Below are 16,300 nucleotides of genomic sequence, written 5' to 3'. Positions count from 1 at the left end.
TACAATTTAAGCCCAAAGTCATGCCGACACATTTTTTAATGTACTGAAGCAGCATTTCTTTATCATGTACAAAAACTGAGACATGCTGCTGAAATTACACTTCTTTTTCCTATATTAAAATATCTCACAGATTAAATGTGTAGTTACACTTCTTCACACTGGTCGGCCAACGTAAGATCAAAGTGGGGACATGTTCCCCACAATGTAAAATGAGTTTGACATCCCTTATTTAAATGTTACAAATGTGTTTTTCTATCACCCCCCGTAAAGCTCTCTGAATCACCTTGTGTCTCAACTATCACTATTCAAGAAATCAAGTTACAGGCCATTTAAAATACAAGTTAAAACTAAATCAAACTGTGGGACTACTAAGCTCTTCAGCCTTGCAGCATTTCCACTGTGGTCTCACTTTGCTCAGTATTGCTCCGAGTTCTGTGGATAAAACAATATTTAATACATGTAGTGTTTGTTTACCGTGGTGGTGTGTGCCTTTGATAAAGAAAAGAGGAAACTGAGGAATCATGAGAGGGATGAGAGTCGTGCACAGCACTACACAGCCACTGCAGCCCGCAACTCCAGCTGAAAAAGAAAAGCCGGCCGGCCTCTATTTGCACTTTACAGCAACTAGTGCAAAATGTAGATATATATGGAGTGATGCGAACAGCATAACAACACACACCACAAAAAAAGCAACTGCAACTCTATGGAGTCAAACTTGTCTTCTTTAATATACCACATTCCCATACTGAACAGCAACAGAGCTACTGGGACGGCAGTGATGGTCATACCTTTTTGACATCTCTGACGAGGTGGTACAGCGTGTTTGATGGTCCATGGCGCTGTTGAAAGAAAGAAAGAAGTAACAGAATGACTTTTGGGTTTTTTTAAAGCGTGTTTTCACCACTTTATGCTTGTCATTACCGTGTTATAGAGCTCCTCCAGCCTGGAAAGAGTGAGGAAACGGTGCATGCTGACTCCATTTTCAATCAGCAGCTTGACAAAGTCAACTCTGTCCAGAACTAAGGCATCCAGCATCGCCTGCTCCAGGGAACCAACCTAGGACATACACAGTATACAGTGATACCACATCCTATACACAAGAACTGCATCGAGTATTTCTTCTCATGTAAACAACTTTGAGCATCATGAGCTATTATTGTTATAATTATTAGAACAGTATTAGTATTAAGTTCAAATTCAACTACTGTGAAATTCAGAGTTGAGACACACATTTTTTTTAACAGCCTGTTTCATCGCGTCAGTGCGAATAAATCAGGTTCAAACATCCTGTGAATATAAGTAATAACACAGTATGTATATATGACATATATTCTGGTTTATACTGTATCTGCTTCTTACAGGCCACTGCTGTCCGTAGATGAAGATCTGACTCCGTGCGATGTCCACTCTGTTCCACGCCAAAGCCAAACTCAGCTGATCTGGGGCTGAAGCATTAGCACCTGGTATGGATTGTTACACATATAAGTTTTTCTTTAGGAGAAACACAGCTATAAAATCTAAATACATATTTGAACCATATTCAGCCTTTTCCTATTTCTAGTATATCCTCACTGCATATATGTGCATATATCAACATCAATATGTCAGAATCAACAAAAATAAATAATTTTTTATGATTATTCTAAATGGACGTTGTGTTGATTTATTATTCTACAGACTTTGTATATTTGTAAAGTGCTGCAGTGGGACTGCCAAGGTTAATGCTCATGAATTATTTTGCTGAAGTGTTTGGCTAAACTGCAAAATGTTATTGTGACAAGACGAAGGTTTGGTCTACTTGAAGCTCTTTTGAATAGTATTGTGCCTTTGCTGCGCTTGTTGTCTGTAAAACAGAAGAACCCGTCTTTACTCATTGATATAAGCATTTCTTTAACACTCTACCTCATCCCTGCAGAAAATGTGGACTACACATTTTTCCTTTGATTTCTGTGTCCAAAAACATTTACAGTACTCTGATCCTTCACTTCGATCCTCCAGAAAACATATCAGTAACATAACTAGAAGACAAAGTAAAAGAACTCCACTGTATGCAAATGCAAGATTAAAATGATAATAATAATAACAAAAGAGTGTGAGTGGATTAAATTGAGTGTAATGCTGGGTGGAAAAAAATACCTTGATTACAAGATTTGTGTAAATCTGTTGAGCTATTTTCCTCTAAATGGTGACTGTGACTGAAATTAATATCATAATGAAATTGCACTGTGGTTCGAATGTATTCATGGACTCCTGTCATTTCCTTTTTCTCTCCCCTCTTGTTTTCTGTCATCTAATATTTTGGAATTAACTCAGTTTTTCAAGGTTGCATTAAAAAAAAAGCACTTACAGCATTTGAAGTGACTAGACAGTCAGTCCATGAGAGATATTATTTTTTGTCGTTGTACCTGTTTGTACCAACACATTTCAGCAAATGCTGACTAATGAGACGTAATACAAGATCACAGCCTGCTGTTCCCAACAATACTTTAGCATAGTGTAAACAGAGAAAAACAAGAAAAACATAAAGGAAGAAATTGATTTTTTAGCCTTCTGACAAATGAACTGTAAGTTAAAGCACAATAATATCCCTGGTTTGACAAGATGGTGTGATTTTTATTAAGAATCCCAATATCATCACTTTACAGCCTGCTCTCTCTGACTTCAAGGCTTGTGCTGCATCACTAGAGCTTGATGGAGTGAGTTCTGACAGAGTCCCACTGATAATAAGCAGCGCCCACTAATAGGAGTTTTAGGGGATATATGTATATATTAAAAGGAAAGGAGGTCCTGCTTTATCAAAGGCCTGTGACTTCATTCTCTCTGCCTGCAGGGTTGGACTGAAGTCAACTGACTTTATGTACCCAATCTTTAGGATATTGACTACCCCAGACAGCAGGCCATCAATTACTCCCACCTCACCACACTTGCACCATCTGTGTGTAGTTGTTGTTTCCTCTCTGCGATGTCTCTTTCCACTTCTCTTAATCTTTCTATCTTTCTCACAGAGGCTCGCGCTCACCCCTTAAATTCTCTTTCTTCGATTCTTGCTCAGTTCGCTCCACTCTGTGCATTCCTGACTGTGATGTTTTTTTTTTTTTTTTGTTGAGCCTCAGGCGGTGGCTTAGTTCCTTGGCGAAGGAGTCTAATCCAGTGTTTTAAAAAGCTCTCAGGCAGGATGTGACCGATTTCATTTTACACTAAAAGCCTTGAACATTCTCATTCACGCAGCTGCAGAATGAGAATTGCATCTGAAATGGCCCCCGTGCTGTTGACCATAAGACAATTTTGCCCCTAACTCATTTTTAATTTTTCTAATTTCTTTTTAATTATGTTCTTTTTGCTATTTTGCCTTTTTGCTCTTTGATTTCACTTTCTTCGTTCACTTATTCACAAAAGCTTCTCTAACAATGTGAATAGACATGAATAGCAGATCTCATTAAACACAATAACCTTATGTATATATAGAAAAGGTAACAGGATGAGAGAAAAAGAGTTGGGAATGAAGATAATTAATGAATGGGCCAAAGAAATTATTCATCATCACTGCAAGCTACTCTTTTGCACTTTTTCCTTGTCTGTGGACTGGCATGTTCCTCTAGGGAACAATTCCTGAGACAGCCAATCATATGTATTGAATTTCTAAGCACTCCCACAGGAATCACTGATCCTTGGCATGCAGGCATGATGTCTGTACTTCTAGTCTCTAGTGTGTGTGTGTGTGTGTGTGTGTGTGTGTGTGTGTGTGTGTGTGTGTGTGTGTGTGTGAGAGAGACAGGAAGAGAAAATGCATGCAATCTCCTGTGAGCATAGAAGAAGCAACAGAAACCACAATCAATACAACCTACTGAACAACCAATTGAGCAAATAGATCCATGGATCCCCTCTCTCTCCCACTCGTGTGTGTGTGTGGTTTACGTTAGTAATTTTTCATTCTTATTAACAAATGTATAGGAATTTGTTATAGAACAGCTTGAATATGAGCCTTTTTACAACTGTACGCTCATGAACCAAAGCATTATGTCCACTCACAGTCAATGTATTGGATCTAGGAGAATGGGAAGTTGTAAAACACTGAGCTTTTTTTTTCCAAGTTCCAAATTTTTGTGCCCAGACAACTGTTCAGAACATCTCAAAAATGGCAGTACTTGTGAAGCATTCATGGCCAGTATTAATGAATACTTACAAACAATGATTTGGAGAGGAACAAACCATTAAACAGGAAAGGGCTGTTGTGGGATATACCCTAAAAATGTAAACTTCTCAGTGCCAGAGCTACTTTAGAAGTCTTGTAGTCCATAACTCAGTGGGTGTGAAGTGTTTTACTGTCACAGCAAAGACCAACAGCACATGACGCAGGGCTGGTCATAATGGTTTGTTCTTCAGTATTTCTTTGTGCATATTTCACGGTGTCAGTCCTCATGTTGTCATGCTGATTAAATAGAATGCGTTGCAGTGTGATAAACGGAGGAGGAAACAACAAGGATATGAGCCTTTAAATCACTATTAGCTTGTCTCTGAGGAGCAATTTATGAGATATTTTATAAGGTGATCTGATGTGCAGTCCCAGAGTAATCAGTGTTTCTCCTTTAAAAGAGAGTTTAAACTCCTCGTGGTCCAAAGTTTTGAAAGTGATGTCAGTGCCAAAATCTTTTGGCCATGACAGCAGCCCTTGAATGGCCATGCCACATAAAGTTCTGTACATGTGTAAATATAAGATATTTTACAACATGAGCTGTGCTTAGATGATATATGGCTTTCACAAAGAACTTTTTTACCTCATGAAAATGTATTTCATAAGTGCAACTTAAATGCAAATATATTCTTCAAAGAAAATGCCACAGAAGACAGGGCACTTACTGGGGACTGGCAGTGTCATCCTGGAATTACTTGTCTCTGGCCACAGAGGTAATGAGCAGCTGTGTTTGCGCTAATTGATGATTTTACAGGTGTTATTTTTATCTCAGGTTTTTAATTAGCATACAAAATGAGAAAGCTGAGCTCACTGTAAGCCTGCCTGTAATGGCTTTAATACTGTAGCTGTTGGGAAACTAGAGCTGCAACCCCCTTATGTTTAAGTAATTACTTAAACAATTAGACACCTAAATATACACTCACCACTCACTTTGTTAGTTACACCTTGATGGCATTAGATTGGACCACCTTTTGCTTTCAGGACTGACTTAATTCATTGTTGCATATATTCAACAAGGTGCTGGAAATACTCCTCAGAGATTTTGGTCCATATTGACACGATAGCATAGTTGCTACAGATTTGCTGGCTGCACATCCATGATGTGAATCTTCCGTTTCACTTGATCCCAAAGATGCTCTATTGGATTTAGATCTGGTGACTGTGGAGGTCATTTGGATACATTGAACTCATTGTCATGTTCAAGAAAAAAGTTTGAGGCGATTTGAGCTTTGTGACGTGGCATCATGCTGAAAGCAGCCATCAGAAGATGCTTTATACTGCATGTGGTCATAAAGGGATGGGCATTTTCAGCAACAATACTTAGGTAGCTTGGGCCATTTAAACCATGCTCAGCTGGTACTAAGGGGCACTAAGCAAGCCAAGAAAATACCCCCACACTATTATGCCAGCACCAGCAGACTGATCCATTGATAAAAGGCAGGAAGGCTCAATGCTTTCATGCTGTTTACATCAAATTCTGACTCTACCATCAGAATGTTTTGGCAGAAATCTAGACTCAACATAACAGGCAAAGTTTGTCATATCTATAGACCAATTTTGGGGTAACTGTTGATGTTCTGAGCTGACAGGAGTGGCACCTGGTCTTCTGCTTCTGGAAAACCATCTGCTACCAGATTTGATGTGTCTTAAGTTTTAAAGTGTTCTTCTGTATACATTGGCTGTATAATCATTATGTGATTTATTGTTGGCTTCCAATCAGCTTGAAGCAGTAGGTCCATCCTGCTCTGATCTCTGGGATCAACAGGGAATTTTCACCCAGAGGAATTCAGCTCACCAGATATTTTCGCACAGTTTTCTGAAAACTCTAGAGATGGTTTTACGGGAAAATCGCAATGGATCCCAGTTTCTGAAATACTCAGTCCAGCCCGTCTCTTTCCGACAACCATGACACAAAGTCACTTAAATGTTAAACCTTTGTTTCCTGTTATGATGCTCAGGCTGAACTTCAGCAGGTCGTCTTGACTCTGTCTACACACCTAAAAGGCATTGCGTTGCTGCCATGTGACTGGCTGATGAGACATTTATGTTAACGTGCAGCTGAACACGATCACCTAACAACAATATTTCATCATCTCTGTATAACAAGTGTGTAGCTCGAACCAGCATTGAGTGGAATTACCACAAAAACTAACAAAGAAAAAAAATTAGCAAGGTGAAAAGTCGGTCATCTATAACCGCTGGATGCAAACTAGACAATAAGCGAATACAAAATGTCTACCCATTTCTCACTTCTATACTGGATCGAAAGCAACTGATAAAATAATATAAAATTTGCTTTTATCAAAAATACTAAATGGAAGAATACGCACAGATTTCTCTGTGTTTTATTCCAGAGCTACGAGGTGTAACCCCAGAAACCTGTGTGATTTGAGCAACTAACTGGAACAGTGTATGAGGAAGGAACGCTTTCTGAAACAATCATCTTCCTTTCATGTAAAGGAACTGCCAAATAACAACATTTGAGGAGTGAAATTGAAGTCACTCACTGTGGACTCATGCTTCAACAAACACCAAACACACACGTACCAACATACTCACCTTTGAGTAACGCAGTGAGAATGGCAAGGTCAATGTCTTGATGACCCTCCGATCCCATCCGGAAAACTGTTATCTGTGAGACAATGACCAGACAATGACACACACACACACACACAGAAGAAAGTCAAGGAGACAGAAAAGCGAGAGCGTCTGGAAGAGAGGTGAGGTTTTTCCTGTGAAAGCAAAGCGGCTTTAGTTTTGAGTCATTTGATTCTTGTTGGAGCAAATGTCTTAATGTATGCTCATAGCATATAAAGAAAGTAATATAGCTACATCGTGTGTGCTCTTATTTGCTGGATTAAACTGCTTCACTAAAAACACTTCTGCTGAGGTGCTCGGTGGAGGAAAAGGGGAGAGCTGACGAAATCCTCTCATGTACTGTACGGTAGTCCCCCTCTCTCTTGGCTCTTATAGAGAGAACTCCACAAGCAGCCTGTTCACTGGAAAGAGGGAATGAAGGGATTTGCTGAGGAGGCAACTGAGGAGAACGAGTAAAAACACGAAAGGGAGGAGGTTCAAATGAATAAGAACTGCAGGTTTTCTCCCCTAACACAGTTCATTCTGGTCTTTTTTTCCGCTGTGTCGTACACTTTTCGGATTAGGCTTAAAGGGAATATTTTACTCACTGCCCAGTTTAGATCTTTATTTGCTGCATATTTTACATCATGTGTGAGAATGAACAAATGGTGCGATGGATGCGAGCTAAAGTCAGCTGAGAGGGTAATTTGAGAAATGCTGTGGGTTTTCTTGATTTTTTTTAAAGTCATAAATAGCAACAGCGCACACATAATGGTGTTAACGTGTGGGCACACGTGCTCATATGTGTGCATGTGTGAAAGGCACCTTGTGGGAGCATGAGAGAATCCGTGTTCTGAATGCTTGATGAGCTATTCCTCTAATCCCTTACAACCAGCCATCCATCTCCTCCCACCTCCCTCCCCGCAGCACATCTTCTTTCCCATCTACACCCCCACCCCCACCCCCACCCCAAATGCCTTCATTTCGTGGGGCTCCAGGAATCCGCAGTCTTTGCTGCTGCTGTTGCTGCTGCATCCCTTGGGCAATGCTGCAATGTTGTAGGCTAACCCTCCTCTTTATCTCTCTATATCTCGTTCCCGCTTTCACGCTAAGTGAACACAAGTAATTCAAGTCCACATTGATATTTTACATTATCTGTTTTTATTGGCTCTTTGCTAATTTGAACAAAAACTAATTGCTAATCAGGGTAGCTTTTAGGTGCGTGCATGTGGTGGTCATGTGCCCGTCTAATCATGGGGTCTTTCCGGAGGTGAAATAGAAGTGTAATGAGATGTGAAGGTATCGATTGAGATCTTCATGATACCAGTCAGTCGCTGGTGCAGAGCGTAATTTCATTCGCTTCCTGGAGTTACAGTGCACCTGTGTGCATTTTCATAGTGTGGCTAGTGGCTTGAGCATCATTTGCCACAATGCCAGACTCACTGCCTGCACTCTAATAGACACTGACAACACATTTAGGGAGCCATCTGTAGATCCCATGTTAAAGTCTTTCCAAGTGTGCGTGCATGACTTTGCGTTTAAGAGACTGATTAGTCTCATCTGTGCTCCTGTGTAGAGGCTTGAAAAAGTCAAATGGCGTATGTGAAATGTGTGACCTTCTGACAACATGATTTACAGAAATAACTGCTCATACTGACAAAAGGGAAAGAATATCTGAAGACAGAGAGGGCAGCTAGATCTACAGCTGTTAAGGGTGTGTTTGGGTGCGTGTCTAATTTCAACCAATCTGGCTTTTTGTCCATTATACCCTGTAGTTATCATTAGTGGGTTGAAGAATTCCCCTACAATCACTCCCTGACACACACACACATGACTCTTGGTCAAATTCCTTCAGGACTACAATGAAAGATAGTGTGGTAGATGAACGATGATTATAGCTTCTGCTCTCTCTTCCACCCAGCATCTTTTTGTCAATCACTAATCTTACAGCAGCCTCTCACTGGCATGCTGCCCCTTCATCCTTTGCCCACTGCCTCATCCCTCGTCACTCCCTCCAATTACATCCCCAAGGTGACCCCGCGCATATGAGCTACCTGCTATGGCTGGGAAACTGCTGCTCAGAAGCTGAGCTACATATCCTCTGAGACAATGCAAGGCTGCTTTAATCTCAGCAATCCCACAGAGAGTCATCAATAAATGTGAGCGAAAGTAAACAGGCAGCTTTTCCTTTTTCTCACCTCATACACTGAAAGACGCTCTTGAGTACTTACTGGGAGCAAACAACTTTAGCACAGTGGTAGACACAGTTTCAATATTTTTGCTCTTCCACTCAAGGCATAAATTCACCCATCTGTTGTGGATTCCAGCTGTCTTTTGACAAGAATAGAGGAACTAAGAAAAGACGCATTAATGACAAGAAGAAGGAGACAAGTGGAGGCAGGGATTGAGAGAAAAGGCGGCAGGAAAGAGGAAGCGTGCGTGAAGCAAATGGAAGCCAGAAGGAGCGAGATGTTGTGTTGGCAAATTGAAGATTGATATGTGAAATTAAAGAAGAACAGGCAGGATTCTTGCATCTTCAGAGGTGCTATGCTGCATACCCTGAGGATCAGAAAACAGCTCTTCATACTCCAGCGAGCCGAGCTGATTGCAAAACATTCATCTTCATTTAACAGGCAAAGACCCTGCTGACACTGGCCAAACACACAATCACGGGTTTCCAAATCATCTTCTGCGGCTCATGCAATAACAATGGTAAAAGTTCAAGTCTGACAAAACTCTGCTAATGGTTTCATCTGGATGAATTTTAAGCATAAATTATTTACATGTATATTTCTTTCTTTCTGGGAGAAACCATAAACCAATAGCTTTCAGTACAGCGAGAAACAGAGGAACGAGGGAAATAAGTTTCTCTACTCATGAAATTTTAAACTGATAAACTGCCCTGCTGATAATGAACCAAGGAATTGTCTCCCTCTGTTTGTGCCTCAAACTCTCTGCGTACCTCATTTCCCATTTGCTATATACCCAAACCATTTTTCCCCCTGTCTCATCCCTCCCTACATCCCCTCCTCTTTCCCTCCATCTGTCCCTACCATGTTCCCTCCCACTTGCTCTCTCCCTCTCTCTCATGGTCTATTTAAGTCGCTCGTTTGCTCTCATTTGCCTCCTACTCTTTCTTAGTATCTCTTGTCAGGACTGTGGAGGAACATTGTGGGCTGGTGGTTCCTCCTCAATATTTAATCCAAATTAAAGAAACAAAGATGGTTTTACTTTTATTTATACAAAGCTTGGACATACTCTGACAGCCAAGTGGGCTGGGGTGGAGGGTGCAGTAATCACACCAATCACACAACATTAACCCAACTGACACACAAAGTCTAGACCTATCATCCCGTTACAAGGCAATGATCTGCTGGGAATCCCAGGGTTCTGTCATTCATGCGGATGTTACTGTGGGATGTGCTGTCCAAAGCACTGTTGGTTCACCTAGACTTTATAAGGCAGGTGGTTTTAAGGGCAGGGATAGCTCAGTAGGTAGAGTGGTGGCCCCATGATCGGAAGGTTGGGGATTCGAATCCACTGAACGGCTACCCTGAGGTACCCCTGAGCAAGGTACCGTCCCTACACACTGCTCCCCGGGCACCCAGTGGCTGCCCACTGCTTCACTGAGTGAATGGGTTAAATGCAGAGAGGAATTTCCCCATGGGGATCAATAAAGTATACATTATTATTATAATGTTCATCTGATAGAGAATTTAATATAATATATAAGAAAATAATGACACTGATGATAAAAAGATTAATGATACAGAACAGCAATAATAAGTAAAAAATATGTAATTGGCAGTTTAATATAAACTCTTTTTTGTGCTTCAGCCTTAAATCTCTTCTGGTTGGTGCCATAAAAGCAAGAAACGCCACTCTACGGCTGGCTCAGCACTATGTCCTGTCATGTGTTCATGTCACTAAGGTCACAGGTGTGAGATATTTATCATCAACCAAGATCAACAAGAGAAAAAAAATGCATAAATAAAAAATTAAAGCATTTTATGTATTTCCCTCATTTAAGTGCCCTTGTTTTATCCCAGCACAGAGTGAGAGCCATTTTGCAGTTATTTATGGTTATGCTTCAGTTTCTCTCAGAGTTTACCAGCTACATGCAGTAGGACAGGGAGGAAGAGAAAACAGGTGATAGCGGTTATAACTGATGAGCATTTGTTAGCTTAATATAAATGCCTGAAAGGCTTCCTAATTCATCTGAAATGCTGGACAGATGTTGACCGAGCCCAAATGTCTCTAAGTCTTATAGGAAATAAGTCCCCCAGAAAACCACCCAGCAGACAGGCCTGACCCTCATTTTATTTCAAAGGCAGAGATGAATTCTGTCCAGTTATTCTGTACAGAATAATGACATTTTAAAAAGCCTGTGGGTTGTAAAGCACTAACAGCAGTGTGAGTTACAATAAAGATAAATTTGGGAAGTCTGAGGTGAATCCTTTCACGCAACTACGCTGCAGTGATATATATTAAGGATCCCCCACCTACCTAACTCTTGTTCTTCACCAAGACACGTTAAAAAGTGAGATATGGCTTGACGTCTGTCAATGCACTTATTATGCACTCACCAGCAAACTTCATTAGCTACACCAGTTCAACTGCTCATTAATGCTAATAGCTAATCAGCCAATGCCAGCAGTTTAATGCATGTAGACATATAGATATGGTCAAAATAACCTGCTGAAGTTCAAACTCAGGTTTGGAATGGGAAGAATGATTTAAGTGACTTTGAACATGGTATGGTTGTTAGTGCAAGATAGGCTGGCCTGAGTGTTTCAGAAACTGCTGATCTACTGGGATTTTCCCACACCTCCATCTCTAGGGTTTACAGACAAGGGTGTGAGCAAGAGAAAATATCCAGTGAGCAGATGTTCTCTGAGCAAAACTGCCATGTTGATCAGAGGTCAGAGATAATGGCCAGACTGCTTTGACCTGATAGGAAGTCAAGGATCACTCAAAGATCACTTGCAACAACCAAGGTATGCAGAATCGGAATGCACAAGTGAAGAAGGGCCCACAGTAGCAGAGGACCACACAGGTGCCTCTCCTGTCAGTTAAGAACAGGAAATGGAAACAGGAAACATGAAACCAGGGATCCATCCTGCCTTGTATAGATCAGACAGATGCTGGTGGCCTCAGGGTATGGGGGATATTTTCTCAGCATACTTTTGGCTTCTTAGTACCAACTGAGCTTTGTTCAAACACCACAGTCAGCCTGAGTGTTGTTGCTGACCACATGCATCCCTTTATGGCCAAACTGTACCTTTCCTCTGATGGCTACTTCTAGCATTATGAGGTGCTATGTTATAAGGCCCTAAAAACTTTAAACTGGTCTCTTGAACATGATAATGAGTTCACTGCATTCAAATGGCTTCTACATATCTCACATCTGCAGCAACAGTGAGATGCCATCATCTCAATGTGGACCAGAAAGTCCACGTTGAGATGGACTTTCGAGTTGAGTCCACGCTAAGGAGTCCTCCCAGCAGATTGTTGAATCTATGTCATGAAGATTGAAAACAGGTCTGAAAGCAAAAGGGTATCCAACCCAGTACAAACAAGACGCAACTAAATGAAGCGGCTGGTGAGTGTATGCAATAAATTTCATGTGAGAGCAATTTACATCTAACTCAAAAGGTGCATATTAGTCACCGATTAACTTTACCCCTAAACTACCTTGTCTTCATTCCAGCGTGGCAAAAATGGCTTGAAAAAGTGTGTACTTTAGGTCCTCTTCATACAGTATAAAAAACATTAAGTGCAATAAACAAAGGAGAGCCAACAAGAAAATGACTGAAGCACAAACTGTCCACATAAATAAACCAACATGCTGAAAATAAGGTAAAACAAAATAAGACACAGCCTTTCTTTGGTCTTCCTGTTTCTCTTCACTAGACCTCTTTAGTACACACACACACACAGCCAGTCACCTGCGGTCTAGATCTTTTCTACTTGGGTGTCTCTGCCACAGAGTCAAAAATCAAAGCAAAGGCCTTCTGGCAGAGAGCCATATAGACTCACAATTGTTCTTTGTCTTTCTCTTCCACACTTGCTCCTTTCAGACCAGTGCAAAGACTCAGGATTAACTCGCTACTGCTTCGGATATGACGACAAGCTTGTTGTGTGATCTGACTACTCCCGTGGGTGTTGGATACTACCTAATTCTATGGGTACTGAATAATCACCGTAATACCACATTATATTATACTTAGTGCACTTGGTAAATAGTAATTGTAATAGTTTGTGGTTCTGCAGAGTTCACATACAGACAGATCTTTAAGGAGAGATGTACCACAGCTTTCTATCTTTCTATCTTTATCAAGTGAGTGGTTTTTGTGCAGTTTGCATATGGCTAGAAAAGAACATTTGAGTTTCAAATATTTCCTTAGAAAAGTGAACGGTTTCTATCACATTTCAAGCCTGCTTACCAAACAAATACCTGGGTGTGCATCATCAGAAGTTAGTGAGGGTGGTTTCTTCTTATGTAGCTGCTCTTGGAAAAACCTGGACCCTTCTAATGGTTGTCAAAACACCTTTTTATTGATATATACTGAGGTGTCAAAACTCATTATTAAAGGTACAATAAAGTTAAGAGTTTTCAGTCTATACTCAAAGCATCACATAAACAGCAGGTTAGTGGGAAAGCTGGATGTATAGCTGGAGGCATATTACTGAGCTGCAGATCGGTTGTGTTTGGCAGAGCTCAAAACACACAACACAATAGTTGTACTGTATTTGTAAAACACATGGTGAAGAAAAGCCTGGAGAGCTAAAAATACACTTTAGGTTAGTGTTTACAGCAAGTAAAACGTGAGCTATTATGATGTCTTTATAGGCAGCTGGGCAGAAATAGGGAAGCATCTGTTCTGTCATATACTCGTGAAGAAAGCAGCTGAAAAATGCAGCCTGAAATGCATTCTGCAGAGACATGCTGTGAGCGCGGGTGGAGGGGAAGCTCATGTGATGCCTATTAGTTTGGCAAGTTAGGAGGGTGGTAAAATCATCTCAGTAAGAGAAACAGAAAGGTAATAGACAGCAGAGAGATAACCATATCCATTTCTCTCCTTTCCAAAAAACACCTTTGATACTCTCTGTATGGCAGATGGGCTACAAAAACTACACTTTTATGAGAGATGCACAAATTGCTGGGAAATACAAAAGTCAACTTTTTTAATCAAACTTTTATGTCCTTAATAAATGTTGAATTGCACTGTTAAGATTACAAGCCAAAGATGATTATGTCTTTCTGTTTAGTTTTAGATGCATCAGTTACACACACAGGTTTACACAGAAGGTTTATTACCCCTCCATCTGATGACGACCAATTCATCAAACTCATTAAAGCTCAAGCTGGATAAAAGTGAACCAAAATAAATGTTTATTTATAGGTTCTTAAGTTCAGAGAGTGAAACAAGTCAAAAAATTGAATTCTCCTGGACTTGCCCCAAGCCAACAAGCAGGAAACAAAAATCTATAACTTAGATCTTGTGTAGGGTCTCTTTCCTAATCTTCCTTTTATTAGCTCATAAATATTTTCTATCTAAGTGACACAGAGAAACTTATGGATGTGTGTATATCAAACAGGACTGGAATGTTCTGCTAAACCCAAATGCTATTATAACTTGACTGCAGGTGATTCAGAAACTCTGCAGCCAAGTGTTTATAGACAGAACACTTTAAGACCTTACTTTGGTTGCCTGTCAGTTTCTGTATTATTTTAAAATACTTTAACTTGGTTTAAAGAAATTCGTGGAATTGCTTCAGTATTTATGGCTCGTATACTTAGTCTGAAGCAGTATGACTCTTAATGTCCTCTGGCACAAGTCCTTTAGTTGTTCCAAAGTGCAGAAGAAAAACCTTCAGCGAGACAGCTTCTAGTGTATTTTTTGCCCCAAGCCAGTGTGCCAGAGGATCTGAGAGCAGCTGGAAGTCTTTAAAAAACAAAAAGTACCTCTTTATGCTGGCTTTTCAGTGTGGTTTATAGAAATTACTTACCTCATTCAATTCACTTATTTTATTTTATTTATATTTTTTTTTAGAATGCAATTATTTCTGGTTATATATTTTTTATTTTTTACCTTAAAATCCTTTAATTCACATTTTTATATTCACTTTATGATCTTTTTTTTATTGAGGGATTGTTTTATTGTGTGTGAGAGCAGCTGAGCATGAATTTCTTTCAGGATTAATAAAGTTCTGTGAAATTAAATGAAAATAAAATGAATTATTCTTGCGCTTTTATTTTCTTTCTTTCTTTTATTAGATTGGTTTCGAGCTTTAATTACTGGTTTGTCAATAACCTGTGAAGTGCTTTGATCTGGACTAACCTGCGCATATGTTGAAATGACAGCTGCTATATAAATAATGTTTAACTCATCCAGTAGTGTGGAGATCACAATGACTGTCCTGCTTGTGGACTGACAACACTGCAAAGATGCCATTTTTATAACAGTTTTGTGAGTTCAGAGAGAGGCTGCGTTGGATTATCTGGGCCTTACAGTTGCTCCTGCTGAATGATTCACATGTCATTGTTCTGCTTTTGTATACTATGTTCAGAGGATCTATTAATTTGAGCATCAGTCAGCCACTGGAACACCATTGAGGGTGTAATCAATCCACTTACACGCTGCACAGCCATGACCAAAGCTGAGCTGCCTGCAAAAATGCTACATGTATACTATGTGTGTGCATGTACTATATCTATAGATTTTGACTTAATGTAATTATTACACTGACTGAATCACAAAATATGTGTTGGATTCATGCTCAAGCATTTTACTAAAGTAAAGAAAAGTGTGTGTGTGTGTGCATGATACTGATTACAAATTTAAAGGCAAAATGCCACTATCAGCCAGCAGTCCCAAAAATCACTGATCTGGCAAACACTCCCTTCCTTACAAAACATCTAGTGAACTATGTTTAAAGCAAATTGGGGCAAAAGCAACCAAGTAGCAAATGACTTAGTACTGCTGCTGGGTGTTTTTGTATCAGAGTGAATATATTGCAGTGTTATGTTGTAAAGTGAGTGTAAGGTTGTGCAGGAGTGCATGTAGATTGGGTGTAACATTGTGGTACACTTTTACTCGCAGCATGTCTTATCAAACCTGCAAAACTGCAAGCCTTGCCACAATTGCATATATGTGAGTGGGTAGAAGGTTAGCTTAAAATGATTCACCATAAAATTACTGTAAATAGGGATATTTATGTTTGCCTTGTCATGTGTCACCAAGTGCTTACTTACAGGAAATTGATGGGTTTCTCTCTATAACATACAATTTTATAACATTATACACTGTGTTAAAGCATAAAAGCGTTCATACCAAATATCGATTTTCCATCTCATTAGAATTTTATATTGTATACTGTACAATTTGCACATGTTTCAATAAATCATTGCACCATTTTCCCATTTTCCTAGAAAAGAAAAAAGACATAAGCAGTGGCTCAAGCCTTTTGCCCTGTACTGTATAATATTTGATTTCAATACAAAACTGAAGTGAAATTACTTAGTGT

The 16,300-nt window shown here is 39.8% G+C and overlaps 1 protein-coding gene across 4 annotated transcripts in view; it reads right to left on the bottom strand.

The window, feature by feature from the left end:
* trpm3 (transient receptor potential cation channel, subfamily M, member 3) overlaps window positions 1-16,300 on the bottom strand; it is a 116,216-nt gene that overhangs the window by 27,417 nt on the left and 72,499 nt on the right. For all 4 annotated transcript variants that reach the window (XM_063490645.1, XM_063490647.1, XM_063490646.1 and 1 more), the window contains exons 9-12: window positions 6,752-6,824; window positions 1,360-1,460; window positions 922-1,056; window positions 789-839 (exon numbers count right to left, since the gene is read on the bottom strand). In XM_063490645.1, the coding sequence (XP_063346715.1) occupies window positions 789-839; window positions 922-1,056; window positions 1,360-1,460; window positions 6,752-6,824 (360 nt within the window). The remainder of the gene's footprint in view (window positions 1-788; window positions 840-921; window positions 1,057-1,359; window positions 1,461-6,751; window positions 6,825-16,300) is intronic.

This window comes from Pelmatolapia mariae, linkage group LG12, assembly GCF_036321145.2.
Source record: "Pelmatolapia mariae isolate MD_Pm_ZW linkage group LG12, Pm_UMD_F_2, whole genome shotgun sequence".
Classification (NCBI taxonomy): domain Eukaryota; kingdom Metazoa; phylum Chordata; class Actinopteri; order Cichliformes; family Cichlidae; genus Pelmatolapia; species Pelmatolapia mariae.
Note: the sequence above shows the minus strand (reverse complement) of the source record. Positions and strands in the feature narration are given on the sequence as shown.